At 40.7% G+C, this 23153-nt stretch overlaps 1 protein-coding gene across 1 annotated transcript; it reads right to left on the bottom strand.

Annotated features, from left to right (window-relative positions):
* Positions 1-9800: 9800 nt before the first annotated feature.
* capns1a (calpain, small subunit 1 a) lies at positions 9801-17306 on the bottom strand. Its single transcript, XM_071531879.1, has 11 exons — positions 17199-17306; positions 15330-15386; positions 15207-15243; positions 14987-15079; positions 14702-14759; positions 14455-14519; positions 13933-14001; positions 13394-13472; positions 11387-11503; positions 11194-11252; positions 9801-11058 (listed from the first exon to the last, which is right to left on the bottom strand). Exons 2-11 carry the CDS (start codon positions 15374-15376, stop codon positions 11032-11034), a joined length of 651 nt encoding a protein of 216 aa, XP_071387980.1. The 5' UTR covers positions 15377-15386; positions 17199-17306; the 3' UTR covers positions 9801-11031.
* Between the last annotated feature and the right edge of the window lie 5847 nt (positions 17307-23153).

The raw sequence follows: 23153 nt of genomic DNA, 5'->3' as shown, positions 1-23153 counted from the left end.
TTATTCATTTTCAAGTTCAGACATACTCTTGCAGCCAGTTACCACACTATAGAAAATAGAGAGATAAGAGAGATAGAGATAATTAACATTGGCCACAGGAATTTCACTGCACAACAAAGAAACTGTCACTTCTCTGAAATCCTGAAACGGTTGCGTAGCCACCTGTTCTGCAGTAGTAGAAATGAAACGGGCCAACTGCACTTGCCTGCCATTTTCCTGAAATTGCTCATGAGCTGTTTGAATTAATGTAATCCAAGTTTCCCAGTGCTGTCACTCTGAAACAGTGTTAAGGAAGACAACACTCTCCTTCACTGGCTCTGGCTTAAACAAACAGGTCTATTACTCCATTACTATATTTGCCCAAGGCGTACTCTTGTTTTTATGTGCCTTCTTTATCCATGTCCATGATGTACAGAATTTACTGTGAAGAATGTCAACTACACAACGTATAAAACCAGTACAGGCTTGGTCTAATCTTGAAAATCAGTCACGATGGCCAAATTGTGGCTATAATTAGCCTAAAAATCGTGCTGCATGACCCCAAGCCTTAATGAGCTGTAGGTGTTAATGGAGCCTGCTGAGCGAGTCTTCCCTTTCTTACAGCTGACTGTTATGTTTGTTTTGTCAGTAAGATATGAAAACAGTTGCTGTTGTCACTGTCAGCTTCATTGCTTATTGTCATGTGGATCACACAACACATAAAGCCTACTAATGATAGAAAGGATACATCCATGACTGCCACCATGCTCCGGCAAGACTCAATGCTGAAGCCATCTGTCTTCAGGTCCCCATCTAAAATATAAACACAACAGTCATTCATGATAACGTTTCTCTTCAAAAACAAACAACGGGGCCAGAACATAAATGCTGTCAAGAATTGAATCACAATAGAATCAGGTAGAAAACCACAAAGAATTACTAGAAATACATAAAGGTATAAAAACAAGATCTAAATTTGACTACAGAAACAAGTCTTACATTCGCAGAGTTTCTTCAGGAAGTTCTTCAGTTCAGTGGGGCTCATTTCCATGTCCTATATAACAAAGATGAAATAGTATAAAAAATCAGTAAGCAAAGAACATGTACAGGCCTACATCCTTCTGGTTCCACAAAATGGAAAATTATTCATAGTCTGGCTAATGTTAAAATAATCAAAAGGAATGCAAGAAGATATGACAATATAGTACTCACATCTCTGACAAGCTTCTGGGTCAATGTTGCTATGGGGAAAGAGTCACAGAGAAACAGGTTAAACCACAAACCATGCATTCTTTGGATTAGATAGGTATTTTGTGCTGATTCTCACCTCACATCAGTGATGCCGCCAATGAGCTTTTTGGCCAAAAACATCTTTCATCAACTGTGAATGTAAAGTAGCACATAGATTAGGCAAATAATTTATACCTCAAACACTGCCCGAGTCTGTGTTGCATTCAAGATATTCCAGTGTCTTGGAAACTTTTGACTAAAGACCTCAATTCTCTCCATGCATGCAAGAGTTTAACTGCTAAAAATATGATGCATGATAACTTGGAATTATGGCTGCAGCTATGACTTGTAGCTAGGGATGCACAATGAATGGAAAAACAATTAGTTAGAAAAATAATTAAGTAAGTAACTGACATTGGCATTAGTGAGCTAACACTCCCTGGCTATAATGTCCAAGGCAAATGTGAATGTAGCCCCATTCTCCAGTATAGCCAGCTGGCTATACTTGGCTTCCAACAAGTGAAGCTAATTTGCTAGGTACATAGCTTAGTAGCTGCACAGGTAGCCGACTACATAAATAAACTACATGCCATTACAGATAACAGTAGATTCTAAAAAACTGATTCTAAAAAATGATTAAAAGCTTCGGTAACGCAATTTGATACCCGTATTGGTTGCATGTCTAGGAGAAAGAAAGCCAGCTCTATGTCGGTCTTAAACCCCTTCAGCTCCCAGGGCTCTCTCCAATGAGTGAATGCCCAGCTGAGGTTAACTCTGTGCTTTGTCACTCTCATTCTTAGCTCTTTTAGCCTCTTTTAGAATGGGTGCTCCAAGCTGATCGGTCCATGGCACTCCCGGGGTCTGGTGAACGGGAGCTCAGGGTCATGTGCTACCCTCCCTCTCCTTCTTAGCTCTTTCATCCTCCTCTGTCAAAGACTCCTTCTTTCATTTTGTTGCAGAAGGTACAGCAGTTAGAGTCCTTTCTTCCATGCTACCACCATCTGCCATATTGATTAGTTCAATCGACGCAACTAGCTTGCATTCAAACTGCAGCTGTTGTCTTCCTGGTTTGGTTGAGGCCCTTCCTTTCTGCCATAGGTCAGTATGGCACTTTTCGCAGCAAATCATACTAGGGGATACAGAGAATCAACAGACTGAAAGCAACACATAGACTAAACCAATTTTTAGCTGCGACCAGCAGCTCTATAGCTCGCTCTGTCGGTCAGTCGGTTGGTTGGTTGGTCCACAAAAATTTCCCCACGTGTGTATGCATGCGCGTACGTGGGGGCAGCTATTGCGAATTCGCGCTTGTTTCTGTGATGGTCTCATTTTTCTACTGACAAACCTTCATGCTATGAAAATGAACTGGAGAATGATATAATCTGATACAAATTCTACACATTGGGCTTTAAGTTTGTATCGGCACGTTTGATTGATAGGCCTAATTGGCGAGGACTAGGACTGGTCTTGCTGCAAGACTCCAGAATTCCAGTTCTGCTCAGACCCTCTATTGTTTCTTAGTCAGTCTCGCAATATGGTTGGGACGCAGCCGCATTTGACGCGATAGGAGGTTAGAATAGTCTCCACTCCAGCGCAAGATAATCAGTGTGCTTGAAAAAGGGCAAAAATAGACTCAACTAGTTGGATGGTGGAAGACAAGTGAAGCAATTGAAGTGCTTGTGCTTGGTGAAACATCCCTGATACGGATACTCCCATTGTTATCCTTATCCAGGGTTTTGAAGGCACCTGAGTCAGAATAGAGGTTAGGCCTACTACACTTGCAGTTTATGAGATTAGATTGCAGCCCTGCAGAATTTAAGACAATCATTCTTGTGACTGCCTTCAAGTACGGCTTCTAACGGATAAAGCTGTTCAACTAACAATCAAATAAATTTATTTTAGGCTTGAGCTTTCTTTGAAACTGACGGCACATGGCGTCCAGCCTCACACGGCAACCAATGTCGTCAAAATCAATGTTCCCATTTTCATCGCTCTATCTTTAAATGATCATCTGGAACAGTTATAATATGAAATTAAAACCACCACATTTTCCTATTACACATCATTCCACACAAAGGCTACATGTTACTGGTCTTAAAAAGTAACTAAACCCAAAACCCAAATCTGTGTAAAGCCAGACGTCTATTGGAAAAAAAACATGCTACTGAAATTGCCATGTGTTATTGGCTGATCTTTGGTGCCAGGTGATGATTTATTTATTTATTTTATTTACTGTATTTAGTTATTTTGTCCAGTAGGCCTTTTCAGTAGGCCTTATACGCATGCAAAAAATAAACCCTTTGGTTTCCATTGGTTTGAAGTCAGCTACAGTAGATATAGTGGATGGTAAATATGTTTACTTTTGTGTTTTTACATGACTAAAACTGTTTGAATTCCTATTGTGGAGTACCAGGGGATCCTCAGCACTCCCCAAGGCCTAGGCAAGGCTGTCAGGACCACGGACAGTGCCGTAGGGCAAAAATACAGTTGGGAAAAGTAATAGACAATCAATACGATCATTCATAGCTATTCCGCTCCTGGGGTTAGCACATGCCTGCAGCCACCTGCACTTAGCTCATACCTGCCTTATAAGCCTGTCAGTCTCTTCCCTAGCCCGGAGCAGTGGAGTGTCGCTCCAAAGACAGGCTGTCGCTCATAATGAATGGCAACAAGCCAAAACTCCAGCTTTATCTCTCATTGGTCTTAACTGTGGATGAACTGGATTGTTGTGTGGACTGTTGAACTGTCTTCAGACAATAGAGAATGGAACGGGTTAGAGCCAAAGTGCAGTGAGGCAAGCTTCCGATATCCACCAAACCATATAAACGCATAGCAACACCCATAGCTCCAAATCATGTGTGCAGATATCCTACCTCGGCACTGACAAAAAAATTTTTTACCCACATCCTGCTTTAGTCCCTCGGTAAATTGCAGGGAAGAAGCCGCCGTTCATCGTTGCATTTTTTGGTGAAAAAAGTCGAGTCAATTTGGTGTGTGAAAGCAACAAAGAGAAAAAAGTTGAGTCAATATTTTTTTGTCAGGTTTGTATTTTTGAATGTATTTCTTTCGTAGGAGACAGCAAAGGCACGTCATAATGTGAACAACCACTAACAGGGCAAACAACGCAATATCACGTATACCACCATAACTGTGTAGGTCTTGATGCCACTTCACGCGTAACTTTCAACAATGGGTAGTCAGTCAGTCAGTTAGCTACTTTCACTCTTCTAGGCCGGTCCTATGGGCCCAGCAAAAACTTCTTGTTGTGAACTGATTGTCTTGAAGAGTGACTGAGAAATTCTGGTCCAAATTGTGAAAGCATATCAGTAGGCGTTACTGAATGTGATTACGTCATCACATAATCCGACCTTCGTGGTCACCAGGACAACCCATATCCCATGAGATTTAGGAAATATTGATGAGAATAGTTTAAACTGCAGCTGTGGTTGAGACACAGCGCCCTCTACTGAATAGACTGACTTTGGTTAAAGGAATAGTTCACCCAAAAATGAAAATTCAGTCATTATCTACTCACCCCCGTGCCGATGGAAAGTCGGGTGAAGTTTCTTAGTCCACAAAACAGTCCTGGAGCTTCACAGCAAAACAGCATTGCAGCATTCTCCTAAACAACCGAAGTTGCTGGGGACTTGTCTTAAAACGTAAAAAAACAACTGAAAAAAACCCATAAAATGGCTCCAGCTCATCTGGCGTAATCCAAGTCTCCGGAAGCCCCAAGATCCCAAGTTGACTTGAAAAGACGTCACTTACACCCTTTTTAAGCCGAAATCTTCACTGTAGCCACTGTAGCCACTGTAGCGCGCTAACATGAGTCTGACAACAGAAACAGAAAGATATGTTGTTAGGTAACAGATCAAAGACCGAAAATGTAACGTTAGATCTGACAGAGGCACTTGTTGCTGCAACTTCAGCAGAGCTCTCTCTGTTGTGTGTGACGCTAGTTTCTGGGTAGCAGTGTAAATATGGAGTTATGGAGAGATCGCAAGTTCTCGATCTCGTCTAGCGACGCATACTAATAACAAACTGAAAGCCCAAAAACGTGAGAACACGCAGCTACAAGAGGAAAACAGAAACCTGCGATAGCAGGTCAATAAGAGTAACCAATCCTTAGCTGAAGCAGAATTACCCATTGCTGAACTAGAAACCGAACCTGATGAAGGAGAAGATGGTGCTAGTGATCCTTCAACTGATACAGAAAGGGCTGAGTTGAAAGGGAAGAATGAGAGGCTAGAACAGTCCCTCCAGGAACACTAGCAAGAGCTAGCGGAAACAAAGACTAAGCTGGACATTGATAGGGAGCGACCAAAAATAGCAAAGAGAGACTGTGACAATGCTAACAACCTACTTTAGCAGGCAGTGGAAGTAATTAAAGACCTGAAAAAGTCTATAAGGGACATAAAGAAACTGACCAGAAGGAGGATATACACAGAAATTACAGCAGAAATTAGACACCGCTCAATACAATATCAGGGAGTTCCAACGCCAGCAGGAGATTAAAGAGGAGGAATTGGCAGAAGTCAAAAAAGAACTACAACACTCCCTTGAAATAGGTCGAAGTCAACAGGCCTGTTCTTGTGAATCCTTTCAGGATAGGAGGAGAGACATTCAAACTCAACCCCCTAGAGATATTAAAAATGGCTCATCCTACTCCTCTGTTTGCACGAGAACCATTTTCCCACTTCCGGGCCAGCCTCAACCTCCCACCCTTGTTTGGGGCACCCTCAACAAACTTCCCTGCCCACCAGTGCCTCTTCTTCACAGGGCCTGTCTGATAGAGACCTAGATACGCCCACAACATTGCAAGGTTCAAACCAAGCCCAGCAGGAGCTCATAACACCAGTACCTATTTGAAAGACATTGACTTCTATCTGAGAAAGTTTCCGCTCACTAGCATAGATGACAAAATCTATCTAATCAAAGTGACCTCCAGCCGTGAAGTCAGCAGCTTCACTGAACACCAGCCAGACCATGTCAGGACTATCAGCCCTGATGCAGCCCTAATGCATGTGTTTACACGCCCTGAATCACAAACAGGTCTGACTGCTTCTATGGCAGGGAGCCAAGAATCACCTCAATACTACCATTGCTTGCACCAAGCCTTCTTTGGCTCTAGGAAAGAACCAGAAATTAAGGAAGTCTTGAATTTCAAATCTCTTTTCATCCAAAAACTCGGTATCACCTAGGACAGTTGTTCTCAATCCTGGTCCTCAGGTTTTCTATCCTACCAGCTAGTTAATTGCAGTGGTTCTCAATCCTGGTCCCCAGGAGCCATAGTACTGGTTTTCTATCCTTCCAGCTAGCTGTAGTTGCATTCACCTGGTGTCCCAGGTGTAAATCAGTCCTGATTAGATGGCTACAGTGAAAACCAGCAGGGTTCTGGGTCTTGAGGACCAAGATTGAGAACCACTGATCTAGGCAATGGAGCATGTCCATGTACGTAGAACAGTCAACAGCTACGCGAGTTAGCAATTAAGGGTTTTGATAAGCAGAAGCGAATCATAACTAAAAACACAGAGCTTAAGTCTGTCCTGAATCTTGACACCAAATCCTTGCCCATGGATATCAAGGGAGCCAATGGCAGCAGTCCACATGATTCAACTTCCCCTCCCGCCTGGCCACACTGCAATGGCGAGGTGCAGGACCACTTGTCAAAACCAAATCGTCCTTTCCAGAGTCCCGCCAAGGAAAGCTCTACCCCAACCAGTGGGAGAAACGTCAATATCATGACAGCAAGGTAAGTTACCAACACAACCCCAGAAGTGACAAGCCACTGCAGAGACCACCTTATCATAATGCATCCTATGAAAGACTCACAAGAAATAATGATAATCAACCCCCTCAAAAGAAATGTAATAATGCCAAAGCTGAGCCTAAACTGCTAGACAATAGCAAGGAAGACCTTGAGACTGTCACACGTGTGATGGATAGCTTACGAAAGACAAAAACAAAAGCTGACTTCTTCTCAGTAACCTCCCTAACCGCTAAGCTCCCTCTTAAGAACACCTCATCTGGGCAACCTGACGTGGTGGTAGTGGAGCTCTACTTGGACTTGGATGACATCAAGCCTACACCACATCCTGGTCAAGACTCAACACCGGTCCAAGTCAGCCTTTGGACAAAGTGACACCCTCAGTTTCTGAGAGCATTTTCTATGTTGTTCAGCTGGATTCGGAGGGAGAAGCAGTGAGAACCATTCAATCATTCAGGATGAACCAACCTTCCAACGTTCCTTGTGTAACCTAATGGAGAAAGGTGTTGCACACAAGATCTATCTCTCCAAGACGCGCATCAACGCTCCTCACTAAGCTCCGGAGATTGGCATGCCAGTCAAACAGACTTCAAACTCCAAACCTCCTCTCTCAAAGTTCAGGCGTACTCCACCATAGGCACCACTCTGACTGCAATAGCTTTGGTGCATTTGACCAACAAACCAACGAGCCTTGTCCACCCCTCTTCTCAAGACCTTAACCCATTTGAAACTGATTGCTTAAATCGGTTGAGAATAGACACAGGCTTGCAAACCTGTGCCTATTTCGAGTTCTCAAGAAGAACTATTATCCCAAAGGAACATCTTCTTGTGCGCGCTGGGTTCCTCCACATCCTCAGATGGGTACTGTCCTCAGGTGCTAAATGGCCAGGGCATTGACGTTGATGTGATCTTAGCCCTCTGAGCTGACAGCTCTGCCGTTTGTCTGAAGCTCTTTGAGTAACTGTCCCAAGCCAAACAAAGCCTTCAGCTTGTGAACATCATCTCATTGATCACATTATCTTGTCTAGCAGGCAGCTCAATAAATATTCCCATTTATTGCAGTAGTCTTGTCCTGTTTCTTTTTCTGCAGATCAAAGTAATCCATAACCTGGAAATTTCTCACAACTCTCAGATGACTGATGATTATAACCAAGTAAAGATCTGTTTTCTTTCCTCAAAAGAGGCGGTGCCCCATAACAAGCATACAATTAATATTTTCATCAAAACATTATATTTTCATATATTTACTAAGCTCAGAATTTAGAAAGTAATGCTTAAATAATGCTACATATACAAGAGGGCTGAGATTTTTCACCACCTCTAAGAAAGATCTTCAGGGGTTATAAAGAAGAAATCCCTCTTGGTTAAAAAGTTGGAAACCAACAAAATACTGTTTTCAAACATTTTACACAGTATAACATAAACACAGTATAATGTTGTTTTAGTATGAAATATGATGCATAAACTTTTTTAAAATCAAGAATGATTACAACATGCCTAAGGTGATATCTTCCCTTACAACAAACACCTAGTTGAAATGTTTTCTGTAATGAAATGTTCACAACCATCACCTATATTCCTCTTTAGTTCCGCAACAGGAGGGGCTCTATAGATGGCATTGTTGGCCTGTCGGTCGGTCTGTTCATCACTTTATGGGTCACGTGGCCCACAGAGAGTTAGACTGCAGACTCTCCAGTGGGAGACCAGAGTTCGATTCCAGGCAGAGACGCTTCCATAAAATTCAACATCCCGGGGCTGTTAGGCTCTTAGTCGTGTTTTGTAGCCTGATTGGTAAAAAATTTTTTAATTACAAAAATCTGTATAATCCCAAGTAACATGTACTAGGAATTTTTGCCGATTTGAACACTTATCTGACCTGAATGGCCCAGAAGCTGAACCCTGATCAGCCCATTTGAGAATTCATTGGTCATTGATTTATCATCTTAAAGGATAAGGCTGGTGTTTTTTAATGCATTGCTTACCGTCAACAAATCCTATGAAAATAACAAAATCAGCAATGATTTTGCTTTGCCAACAAGTCTCGTCCATGTAGCCGGTGCCCAATGAAGCCATGTCCCAGCAGCCATAGAACTCCACTATATTAAAAAAACGATTAAAAACACGTCAAAGAGCCATGCCGTTGCTCTGGGCAACATATTTCATCATCGCGATGTACTGGGCCAGCCGACTTTTTCCTCAAACAACTTAATAAGCCGGCTGTAGACACGTTTGCGATCTCAGGAAAATAGTCCCCGGCGTAATGAATAATTTGTTCCCATTTGAATTTGATTTGGTAATAACTACAACAGCCTGACTGTTCGTGGTAACAGTTAGCGATATTTAAAATTGAAACTATGTCTTTGTGAGCTGTTTCAAGGTTTTTACAATTGGAGCCAATGACTTCCGGGTTGATGGCTAAAAACGGTACGTGGGAGACAGTAACGGGAGTAGAGCAAACGCATTGTTGATTTTGTTATTTTCATAGGATTTGTTGACAGTAAGCAATGCATTAAAAAACACCAGCCTTATCTTTTAAGTCTAAGTGATGGGAACATCGCAAAGATGACAAATTGGCCATCGCTTTAAGTATAAACATGTCGTTGCGATTGACCATAAAATGTGATAATCATTGGCAAAGATCACAAATCGCTGAACTATAAACCTCCTTTTCCGGATTGACAAACTAAAAGCAAAAAGGAAAAATGCACATCGCTCTTTCCTTTTCTGTGGTGTCAACTCAAGTGCAAAAAGCAAGAGGCAGCAAAATTGCTTAAGAGTACAGCATCACTGACAGCAGTGCAGAATAAGGGTGGTGACAAAAACCTGTATTCTGTCGCTTTTATTCCAAATATGGCACAGGTATTTGTATTACCAGGCATTTCAGTAACAATTCAGTGACTATGGCAATAACTAATTACATGTCAAATTCTTTATTAATGCCATCTCTACTATTGGCTGCATGCAGTTGTGGCATAAACATCTTTGTTATATATTATCATTCTAATATTGTGCTGGCATTATCTTGTGTAGGCATTTTGAATGGGTACAGAATGCAACATGGAAATGATCAGTAAGCTGACAAAAAAAAACAGAATGCTACGGCCAAGTGCCATGGCACATATGGCACAATATCAACTTGCCCGCCCACCAACGCATTCCCCCTTGGTGTGCTAATGTACATTAGTATTGCAGAAGAGATAACTTGGATATACTGAACATTTCCATTAACAAACTACCATTAAACAGTAGGTCACTTATAAGAAAGTTTGGGATTTTTAGACATATACTTGCACATTATGCTTCACTCATGTATAGACCTGTTAGTAGCCACAGAAAACATTGTGATATCTGACAGCTGTGCATAAAACAGTGCAACTCTAATGTTAGTCCCTTGCAACTAGCAAAATAATGGAGTGTCCAAATAGTTAAAGCACAAGTTGCTTCACAATAATTGCATTAACTTGCAATAGGGTATGTGAGTGAAACATAATTCATAGCTCTAAAATTGCCAAACTTTCTCTTTCACCAAACTGGACAGCTGCCCTCTGCTGTTTCAGAGCGTAAGCATCTTCATTCAGCGGACCAGGTGCAAAAGAATGGTGGGCTTCCTGCTATCACATTCGTTTTTTCATACATCCCACAGTACAAAGTGTCTTAATGTTAGCGTCCATCTACTTGTGCATTTTGGATCAAGAGGAAGACACAGAGCTGGATGTGTGATGCATTGTAGGTTAGACATTAAAAACCAAATGACAGCAATCCAACAGGCTATCATCTTTATGCACCTGGCCCACATACATGCTGTTCCAGAGCATTCAATGGGACTGTTAGAAATATATACAAAAACAGTTAAGGTTATCATTGTGAGTGCAGGTTTACGGGGTCCCTAGCATCAGTTCTGTTTTGAAATATGAAATGTTGCATTCACATTCAAATAAAACCTGCACACACAAGGGATTGGCTGATTAACATGGGAAGTTCTAGGGATGGTGAAAAATATATTGTGTAGACAGACAAAGTGGTTCTGTAACAAGCAGAAGCGGCATCTTCTGTGCTCAGGAGTACATGGTCAACTGGAGCCACTGCAGACACAAGAATAGATAAAGATGGCATTAACCTTCACGATATGAGCAAACTGTTCCTATGAATCAATGCTTTTACATATTGAATTCCAGGCAAAAACTAGCGTAACTTTGAAAATAACTGGGATCGATTACCTCTTGAACATTGACCTTGATAGTCCCATTGTTATCCTTATCCAGGGTTTTGAAGGCACCTGAATCAGAATAGAGGTTAGGCTTACTACACTTGCAGTTAAAGAGATTAGATTGCAGCCCTGCAGAATTGAAGACAATCATTCTTGTGACTGCCTTCGAGTAGTTTTATGATTGAGCTTTCTTTAAAACTTACGGCACATGGCATCCAGCCTCACAAGGCAACCAATGTAGTTGTCAAAATCCATGTTCCCATTTTCATCACTGTATCTGCGTATAATCATCTGGAACAGCTGGTCATTCAGGGGGAAGCCTGACAAAGAGATGAACAAATTAAACCACTGTAATTTTCCTGTTGAACATTATTCCATGCAAAGGCTGGATGTTACTGATCTGCTGAACACAAATATATTCAAATTCCAGGTAAGATATTCAAATCCCTCACATGGCAGCTCAAAGATGAGGTTGAGCCAAGTGACCTCTTTGCTATAGAGTTTGGAAACATTTGACTTATGTTCGACTAGCTTCCCATATCTATCTAGGTGTTTAGAATATTGATCAGGCAGTTTAGCTATTTGACTAGCGTTCACTGGCCATTAACCAGGAAATAAATAAAGCAAGTAGAAGCTGAGCATAACCCCAAACGTAATAAATTACACGTTAGGCAAAATTCCTTTGCTTGTAATTAAAATATTCACCGTCAATTTTTTTTGTTGGATAGATTAGTCACCACAGATGAAAATCTATACCTAACAGCAGGTGAATGAGCATCACTCAGTATGAAGTGAGGCAGAGCCGTCTGACTGACTGATTGACTGACTGACCTGAATTTGGCTCTTGATGAACACATCTTGTGCTGTGGGAAAAATAACCTGCCTCTGTAAACAATTTATTCCAGTTCCATTATTCAGTTTACATTATGGCAGTTTCATGTCACCTCTTCTGTATGCATGTTTGTCTTCTTTCTGCAGCCGGCAGAGGGGGGAACGAGTGGCGAGTCTTCTATTCATCCCTACCACTAAGGGACTCAAGGTGTCGCCAAAGTCATCAAGTTTCAAATTCTACTGGTGCTAACTTTAAAAAGCAGGTGTACACAAAATTGTAAAAAAAACATGCACAGCCACATGACTGAGTTGCCCATTAATGGAAAGCACTATTGCTAATACTTGTTTGCAATTCTAATATTTTTAACTATAGCTATTATTAGGTTCTCGATTGGAGCAACTCTGTAAGAGCTGGGCTCTGTGTGTTCATTCATGTATTAGTTTGTTCTTTCATTCATGTGTAATCCTTTTTGCAATGCACAGTGCTTAGGGGAATTACGCTATGCACTGTTTACACAGCGCAGAGAAATAAAGTGTGTGCTTGTACACCAAGCAGTAAGGTAGAAGTCACAAGCATGGACAGGGTCGTTGCTGCCGCCTGTGTACATCCACACCAGGAAGTAGCTCTATGATTTTCTAACTGTAGTGGCTAAGTCATGCATGAATTACATATTTTGTTCAGTGATTCTGGTGAAGTTTTTAAAGTCAGCATAGTTTCACTCACTCTAGTAATGCATACCCCCTAATCAGCTCCCACCTGCTTTTATAAGCCTGTCAATCTCTTCCCTAGCCCAGAGCAGTGGAGGATCGCGCCTAGGACAGACAAAACTCCCTCTCATTGGCCTTACTGTGGATAAACTGGGTTGTTGGGTGGACCCTGACTGAGGAGAAACGGACTGGTAACGTTCACTGGCAAACTACCTTGGAGGAAGAAGAGGCGTGTGAAAAGGAAAACTCCCTTCTCCTATCGGGTTCCTCAGGGCCAAGAATCCAGTTAGAAGAGAAGATCCCCTGATCTGGGTAGAACTGGTGTTGCATCATTTGCTACCTCTCCTCTTCTCTAATCTTAGAATAATAAATAATTTTGTTCTTCCACTTGCAAACTGTCTTTGGTGATTCATTTTCATGTTCACACATGCTTTTGCTGTCAGAGTTGCCACACTTTAGAAAATACAGTTACCCTAATTAAGCAACTTAACTTCACAGCTGCAATTATGTAACATATTTTAAGTCATATGATTGACTTTTTTTATGGCCTATTTGGAAACATTTATCCATTAAATATGAGAAATCATGATGGCTTCATGAATCTATTACATTAAAATAACTTAATGTAATTTTCCAAAATGTGTCAATGTGGAAAGTAAAAACAATCTTACCGGCAGCCCTGAAAGCATCGGGCAGCTCATCTGCACCAATGACACCGGAGCCATCTCTGTCATAGCTCTTATACACTCCCTAAAACATAAAAAGGCAATTAACCCAATTGAAACAGATTCCTGGTAAACTGACTCTGAACCTACAACAACTCAAGGAGCATAATCAATTTCTCCTCCAAAACCCAACTAGTTGCCAACATTTGTTTATAGTTAGAGATGTAGTAGTAGTAAATGTAGTAAACAGTGCATAGAATCATGCCTATTTAAAGAATGGCAGTAAAAATGAGTGCAGAAGCGTTTGGTACATAGTACATTCCTATGAAACCCATTGCTAACCTCAATAGAAAGCGCAGATATGCCTTAGCCCCGCTTTGTTCCAAAACAATCTTCTCTGTGTTCACTGTTACTGGAGATAATTAACATTGGCCACAGGAAATTCACTGCACAACAAAGGAACTGTCACTTCTCTGAAATCCTGAAACAGTTGCGTAGCCACCTGTTCTGCAGTAGTAGAAATGAAAAGGGCCAACTGCACTTGCCTGCCATTTCTTGATATTGTTCCAGAGGTGTTTGAATTCATGGAATCCGAGTTTCCCAGTGCTGTCACTCTGAAACGGTGTTAAGGAAGACAACACTCTCCTTCACTGGCTCTGGCTTAAACAAACAGGTCTATTACTCCATTACTATATTTGCCCAAGGCGTACTCTTGTTTTTATGTGCCTTCTTTATCCATGTCCATGATGTACAGAATTTACTGTGCATAATGTCAACTACACAACGTATAAAACCAGTACGGGCTTGGTCTAATCTTGAAAATCAGTCATGATGGCCAAAATTAGCCTAAAAATCGTGCTGCATGACCCCAAGCCTTAATGAGCTGTAGGTGTTAATGGAGCCTGCTGAGCGAGTCTTCCCCTTCTTACAGCTGACTGTTATGTTTGTTTTGCCCTTCTATTTCACAGTAAAATACAAAAACAGTTGCTGTTGTCACTGTCAGCTTCATTGCTTATTGTCATGTGGATCACACAACACATAAAGCCTACTAATGATAGAAAGGATACATCCATGACTGCCACCATGCTCCGGCAAGACTCAATGCTGAAGCCATCTGTCTTCAGGTCCCCATCTAAAATGTAAACACAACAGCCATTCATGGCAACGTTTCTCTTCAAAAACAAACAACGGGGCCAGAACATAAATGCTGTCATGAACTGAATCACAATAGAATCAGGTAGAAAACCACAAAGAATTACTAGAAATACATAAAGGCATAAAAACAAGATGAAGTCTGAATTTGACATGTCTTACGTCTGGAAATGATTCTGTTCAGGATGTTCATCAGCTCAGTGGGACTCACTTCCATGTCCTATGTAATAAAGATGAAATAGTATAAAAATCAGTAAGTGAAGAATATGTACAGGCCTACATATTTCTGGTTCCACAAAATGGAAAATTATTTAAAATTATTTCCACGGTTTAGCAAACTCTGGACCTACATCTTCCTGGATTAATGAAATGGAATGGATTCATAATCTGGCTAATGTTAAAAATAAACAAAAGGAATGCAAAAAGATATGAAAATATAGTACTTACATCTCCGGCAAGCTGCTGGAAGACTTTGCGGAACTGTCTCTCCTCATCGCTCTCATTCTGCTCTGCGTATGCAAGTGGCCTGCGTGGTGGAGGCTGCAGGACAGAGGCATAAGCAACCGTTAGAGACATTGTGATAATCCAGTGTTAGCAGTAAAGTGATGGGGAGGTGGTGCAATTGCTGATCTTATAATGCTTATAAAATTGGAGAGCTGTCACTCACAGGGTCAGAGGGCACAAACTGGGCTGGGTCGATGTTGCTGTGGGGTAAGGGTCACAGACAAAAAGGTTAAACCACAAACCATGCATTCTTTGGATTAGATAGGTATTTTGTGCAGATTCTCACCTCACAACATCAATGAGGCCACCAATGAGCTTTTTGGCCAAAAACATCTTTCATCAACTGTGAATGCAAAGTAGCACATAGATTAGGCAAAGAATTTATAACTCAAAACACTGCCTGAGTCTGTGTTGCATTCAAGATATTCCAGTCTCTTGAAAACTTGTTTTGACTAAAGACCTCAACTCTCTGAGGTCCATGCATGCAAGAGTTTAACTCCGAAAAATATGATGCATGATAACTTTTTGATAACAATTATGGCTGCAGCTATGACTTGTAGCTAGGGCTGCACAATGAATAGAAAAACAATTAGTTAGAAAAATAATTAATTCACAATATTGACAACTGCAATATCTAAATTCCAAAAAGATGCAATTTTTCTCTCAGAGGGAAATGTGTTTAAGACAGCTGCCTAAACCATGTTTTCTGGTGCTGCGCAGAATCCCTGGTCTGGATATTAAGTTGCACATTAGAAAAAAATCTGTCACTCTCTTTACACCAACTAAATCTTTCAGTTAACATCAGGGATGCATGACATCAACAATTAAAAAATATATAACACAGTGACTATTTTGAACATTGCAATTGTGTTTACAAATGTGATAAGATAAATAGGATGGGTAACACAAGCCACCAGACAAATTCTGATAAATGTAGACAATGGCTGATTAGTTTATTTATTCTACCAGACACTAACCATTCACAATCTATAGGTAGTCATCTACTCTAAAAATCTGACTTGGCTGAAAAAAAAGAGAAAGTGGCCGAATTTTAGAATCTTTCATCCATTGTGGCCCGTTGACAAAAAAAACAAAAACCTATCCTGCCCTGACGACAAACATTTAAGCCTGCCAATGCTGACTTCCTTGTGTTTTCCGCTGGCATAGCATCTCTCTCAACTAGCCTACACAAAAGTGATGGCTCTGTGCCATCCAAGCATTTAGGCTTTGGAAAGCCCCAGCTGAGGAGGCTATACTTCTTAAGCACTGTTCTTAATTTATGCCAGACATTATAATGGATAATAAGAATCAAGGAGCAGGAGTAGACAGCAGACAAAAAAATGTCAGAAAAGGGAGAATAGGATTGAGTTGAAGATGTTGTGAATCTGTGGGCATAATAGGGATGTACTATCTTTTTAGCTCGCTCACTATTTAGTCCTGTCATGTTTAGTTTGTTAGCCAATAGAGCTGTGTTTTTGTAGCTACAGCAATCCCGTTTTCAGGCTTCTTTGCTATCAAACAATTCCTATTACTGTTTACTTCTACCATCAGCCCTAATTAAAGGACACACCCACTAGGCCCACTTAAAATATTTCTTGCGTGGAAAAAAACTGAATGACGCATCAAGATTGACAAAAGACGTATCACAATTAAAATGTCAGTAGTACGTTCAAAACATCGATGTCACTTCGACATCGATGTGTATGAAAAAGCCAGCTAGGAAGTTAGCTAGCTAACGTTAAACTTTCTACTTCAGCACAACAGTTAACTTTATGTAACTTAACCTAGCGTTAGTTTACTCCACAATAGAGCTAAATTAACGTTATGTTCGCCGATTACGTTAGATAAGTTTGGTTAGTTTTTATTGACCCGACTGATAAACTGATATTATGCGAAAGCTGACAATAGATAACAGAATACAGCATTCTCTAAATTGTGCAACCTCTCAAGCTAATAGCATTGATTAAGCTAGGAAGTGCTAACGGTAGCATGTAAAGCTAGCTGGTCGCGCTAACATTAGGCTACATGGGTATCTGTTAAATTCGGCAAAGCCTGGAATTAACATCAAACTCTGACATCCAGTTAGCCCTACAGTTCGTTTACAGGTAACGTTAACGCCAACTTGTTAATTCTAAATTGGACGGGTTATACTAACCTTAAGGCAACAACACTTCGTAAAAATGTTGGCAGAAAATTAGCTGAGCTTCACTGCGTGAGTTCGACTAACTCAGCTGGCATGCTAGTCTGTCAACACGCCCAACTGATGCTTCAGAGAGGAATATACTGATGTGAGAGGACAATCTCTCGCTTGTTACCGTGTTTGCTTCAGTTTTAACTGCAAGTCAAATGCATTCCAAAGGTTTTGGTTCAATATCTTGATGTACGGTAGGCTTAGTTGATTCTGTTGTCCCAGTGCTTTGTTTCCTAGTAAGCTTTCGATGACAAACAGCTTACTAGAGGTGCAGTTTTATTTAGCGAGAACTAACTTTGTACAGGAGTTAGTTCCGTTTCGGACATGCGCAGTGTGACAATGTGTAACGTTTACAGGCTAAATTGTCAAATTCTAAATATCTCTGGATGAGGAAATATATACTCCTTGTTACTTGTGATGCACTATTGTAGCAAACAACACCGGCACTCGTCTTTTGACGTATCTCATGTAATTTCATGTGCGAGATCTCCTGTTTTGACGGTCACGTTTCTATAGACTGTAATATACATATTTCCTCTTTCAAATTATGCTATCTTTGTTGCTTTTCTTCTTTCCTCTTTCTTCTTTTTATACCTTTATGGTGCATTACCACCACCATCTGGACTGGAGTATGAACAGGGGAAGCTATTCTACTACTAAGATGTAAAAAAAAAAAAGAAGAATTAATAAATAAAAAATTCTGGTCATCAGCCCTGTTGCTCATAGTACAACAGATACAAAAAAAAATAGAATTCGGATGACCTGAAGGTCAAGTATCTATTTTAAATTGAACTCAACTGACTTCAAACTTTTTGAAGTATAGCAATTATTTCTGCTTGCTTTTTACTACAGTCACAACTTGCTGAAGTCTGTGTTATCCCAGCAGAAATAAGGTTTGTTGGTGCTACAAAAGAAGACTAAAACACTAAACCCATACCATACAACTGGTGGGATGTTTGTTATCATTAATAAGTGAATTTAAACCACAAACTTATGCTAATTTAGATTCAGTTTGACTTAACACTGGCTTGTTTTCTCTCATCCAGCTTTTGCTGACTTCCTAGGGCTCTACTGCCTCTTTTCATTTAGGCTACTTGAATATCTCCATATAGTAAAATGAAATCAGACAAAGGTGTGCTTGCCTGTCCAACCTATATATACAGTCACTGAAAAGTCAAAGTATCAATGTGTTCAGTGTGAAGGTGGCATTTATTTCATTTCAGTTGTTTGGGATGAAGAAGCTATTTTAGCTATGTGCAATATTCAGCCAACCAGTTGTTTTGTGCCATGTTGTGAAGCATCTGATAGTCTGGCCGCTGGGCAAATGAGTCAATTAAGATGATAAGATGAAATTTGAACGATCCCCGTGGGGGGAATTACAGCAGCTAATAGCAACAGAATACAACAAAGAAAAAAGAATGCAAAAAAGAAAAAATGTATATAACCAGAATATGGTAAATGGAGTTTATATAATGGCATTAGACTATTCATGAATTATGTCTTGTATGCATTTTCTATGTTTACAAAATAAAGCTGTATAAACCCTACTCTACTTCCCTCACTGGTTATAATGAAGCCTCATGTTTCAGGCAGTGACAACGACTCCTCATATATAAACTGGAGCAGGAGTCCCCAGACTTCTCCCATGTCAAGGACTGAAGGTGGATAACAGAGAGGGAAACCTCTGATCAGAATAGCTATTCTTATTCATTCTCTCATCATGCTAAGTAGTGAATGAAATAACAGTGAAATTACACTAATCTTCATTTAGCTGGGGACCCCTAGAGCCCCCACGAGGGTCCCTGGTGGTCCCCGGACCCTACTTTGAGAACCACTGTATTACAGTGACAGCTGAAGCTACACAGAAGCAGCATCAGCAGAGTACTAATTCCTGCCATGTAGCCGTCTCTCATACCATAAATCATCAAATTTCACTTTGCAGGCTGTGAATGCAAGATTTCTTTGGAGAAAAATATGTTTATGGTGGTTAAACAATTTTATAAGGGAGCTACAGCGCTGCTAAAAGGGCCTGGCAATGCCTGTGAAGACTTGCCAATGGACTTGGGGCATGTTTAAAAAACGATAGCACACCACACTGAATGATTTAATACAATTTATGGGAAGGGAGAAAAAATGTGTTTTCGTTCATTTTCGACAAAATCCTATTCTCTGCTAATTGGATCATGTAAGCAGTGATTAGCCCATACTTGGAATTGGTTGTGCCAAAGGAGCATTTTTTTGTTCAGCGATGAGGACTGTGTGGAATACATTATCAAGGAGAACATGTTTTTGTTTCGGTGGGCGGAGAAGAGCCTGAAGTATGCACAGATACCATTGTCAAGTCAAATGTTATAATTTATCCCATTCTACCGAATATCGCTTTACAATACATGGATCTGTCATCTTTGCATGTGGAGAAAACAGCAAAAAAACAGCTATCTAGCTTGTATTCTAGCAGGAAAAACAGGGTCTAGACAGATGGTGTCCATGGTGTGTGATAATATTTAAGTTATTTAAGTTATTTTTCATTGTTGTTTGAGCAGTTCCTCTAAGATTGATTGGCGTTATTTCAGTGTCATGCACTCCAGGCACCCAGTCACATGTGCTCACAAGGTAGGCTATGCATCATTTTTCAGTTTGTGCAGCAAACAAACAAATTCAGTATGTTACAAACAAAGTAGGCAATATTATGTTTCCAGGTTTTATAGATAAAGCAAATCCATCTTTTCTGAGGCAGGTCACAAGTCTTTCATAGTCATCTTATCAATTATTATTTTTAACAGGCAAAACATGTCTACTTTTAATGTAGCCTAACAGTGAGTCCTCCTTCTATAGCTAATGGCAATGTACCTGAATTCATTTTGCATCTTTGGCCTCTGGAAAAGGTTTGGGTGACATGGTTCTGACATATAGCCTAGCTGTTTTTCTTATTGATTAGCCAGCTAGATACAGCTATAGTTGGGGTATTAGCAGTTAGCTAGCTAACTAGTAATTAGCTAACTGTATTAGGTAGGTACCTGTACAGTAGTGTATAAATTGACTATACAACAAACATAACTGTTGTGAAGCAAATCATTTTAAAATCATATCAGTTCCTGATTCACTGTTGTCTAACAAAGCTGTAGGCTATATGATACCAGGAAGCTCAGTCCAAGTGTTTTCAGTGAACAGCAGCTGCTTCAGATCCACCCCAGTCATTAAAGGTTTAGTTGTGAAGGGATATTTGACATTATGGTTAGACCAGCATATCGCTTTGTCATCATGGCTGACCAGAGGAATCATTGCAGTGTGGTGTGGGAGGATTTAAAACCTGCAGTGACAGCTGCCCAACCCTAAGGAGCTGCTAACCCACCTAAAAGAATGTGATCACATGCTGGTCTAAACACTGCTGCAGGGACTTCTCCAGACAAGACTACATTACTGACATTTCTGTGTGGAAACACTAAATCCTTTGGGGGGGCTGGCATGAAAAAATTTGAATTTAAAGACATTGAATATCGGCACAAAGTTTTAGATATCAGCAGTTCAGCAAAGTATCAGCAAAAAATATCGGTATCAGGCTTCAAAAACCCATATTGGTCAAACCCTGACCTAAGACCCTCCTGCAGTCGCTGCTGTGCAGAGCTCTGATTGGCTGGCACAGCATGAGAGGCGGGCCCGCTGCAGAACAGCTCCCCCCTGAGGCTGACAGGGGACTCAGAGTCTTGCACAAGAACACTTCAGCAGGGTGGGTGCTTTCTCACATGGGACTTGACCATTTAAACATGGCCGTGTGTAAGTGCTGAATAAATCCAGCAGGTGGAGTCAGAGAGCAGTCAGTCCAGTGGCGTCAGTTGAGTTGTTCTATCTGCTGCATCAGTCCTGAGGCCTGGAGGAAGCCTCGTCCACCACCCCTACTTACCAACTTACCCTCCCTAAATCTAGCCTTTTCTACCCATTACCCAGACCTAACCTCAACCACTTTGTTTTCTTGCCTAATTTAATTAGCTGATGTTAGCACCTCTGTTTGCGAAACGACATTTTGATCTTATAGTATTCTAGGATTCTGTATTTCTTGTATTCTTGGATTCTGTATTTCTTGGCCCAAGATGTGCATTGGTATGGCAGCTGGCATCTAAAATTGCCATTTTCAACATTACATTACATTATTTTTGATGGATTACACTATATATTTTAAACTAAAACAATTCCAAAAAAAGGATCCTCCCCCACACACACCACTGCAACAGACTAATCTGATATACTGACCACATCACTCAGCTCTCCAGGCCTGATATTTTGTGCTTATGCCCTTTAAAACTTTTCTGAATGTCTTTCCCTGCTGAGTCGCTAAATAGTTTAAAAGAGAAAAATCTCCTGGCTGCATTTATCACTGTCTATTCTCTTTAATATTCCATAGCAAAATATAATACCATGGCAATAACAGGGCAAGAAATCTGGATTTATCCGGGCGAGTGTGCTGATTCTCTGACACTTTGACAATCTGCTCTCTTGTTCCCCCCGACTTTAAGAAGCCGCCTGAGTTCGTCTCACTGCTGCTCTGTTCTTATCGTAGCTCCATCTCCTCTTAATCCCTCGCGGACAGCTCTATCACGGTTGCCTTGACAGTGTAGACACTGTCTGCTCTCTCTTCTACTGATACAGTAAGTCTCCATACTACTGGCCTCCACATGGAGAAGCAGGCTCCCTGCATAACAGGGCAGCGTGCCCATGAAGCAGGCGTTTGACATTTAGAATCACACCAATTCATCACTGTTTTACTTCCCCTAATGTTCACTGTCAAAACATCTCTGCTGGTTCTTCACCTTCCAGCTCTTCATCTTCATCTTCCTCACCATGCTCAACAATTTGCATGACTTTTTTTTCCTTTCTTCCTGACTTGTCAAAATTGTAATTTTTCCTTTGAATGTATTCATTGTCATGTCATCTATGAAACTATAATCTTGATTTTCATAACTGCTCTTAACAGGGTTTTAAATTATGCATTACATCATCCATTGCATCTCTGACACCTGCCTTGTCTCTCTGAATGCATCCTTGTCCTTGATGAACACATGATAGTGGCTCAGTGTGCAGTGCATCACACAGTGCATCAACCCACTCTGGGTTGTCCTCCGTATTATTCTGGGTGTTATTATTCATCATCACACATGCAGCACAGGCATGTACGGCATATGGCAAATAATTAAAGCCATTGCGAGAGTTTTCTCATGTATGTGGCTGCAATATGAACCTGATATTTAAGAAGCGCTAATATATGACATGCGCTGCAGAAACAGAGATATCTACCCTTCAAATCCCACTCCAGCTAAAATTACTCCATCCATGAAATAGAGGTATCCATGGTTACATCAGGAGCCGTGTTAAAGGGTGCCTCAGTGTCTCTCCATTCTCCAGCAGTCTCCACCTTTCTCCCCATTCATCATTTGCCTGAATACACTATACCACCACAAGGTTTCAGACAGCTATGATTTGCTTTTGTAATTGCAAATGGGATTTTCAATGAATAATTTCCAAAATATTGATGAAAAAAAAAAGGCTGGGTATTAAATATGTTGAATTATTAATGCATAACGTATTACATCTGCAGTTACCTGCTTGTCTTTAAGGGAATAAACTGCGGAGCTTAAGTAGTTGAGAGTTTCCAAGGCTGCAGGTTGAAATCGTGTATAGGAGCATCCCCAATACGACATATTTGCAGTCTTCAGAACAACCTGTTACCTTGACAACGCAATTTTATCATTCAAGCCCATTGCTATCTTCTCTCACAGTAGGAATCAAATGTGCCTGAAATGTGTATTGGTGCAGGGCTTTATACTCCAATTCAAGGTAGAAATGAGAAATCGCATGAGTTGAGAAGATGCATGGAGGATTTGGAGTCATAATTTCACTCCATCGCGGCACAATGGGCAAACGTGA

This window comes from Centroberyx affinis, unplaced genomic scaffold, assembly GCF_046629955.1.
Source record: "Centroberyx affinis isolate AG114_WGS23_722 - 3 ecotype Tasmania unplaced genomic scaffold, CSIRO-AGI_Caff_v1 ptg002146l_1, whole genome shotgun sequence".
NCBI classification, from domain to species: Eukaryota; Metazoa; Chordata; class Actinopteri; order Beryciformes; family Berycidae; genus Centroberyx; species Centroberyx affinis.
This window is presented reverse-complemented; position numbering and strand designations above follow the sequence as displayed.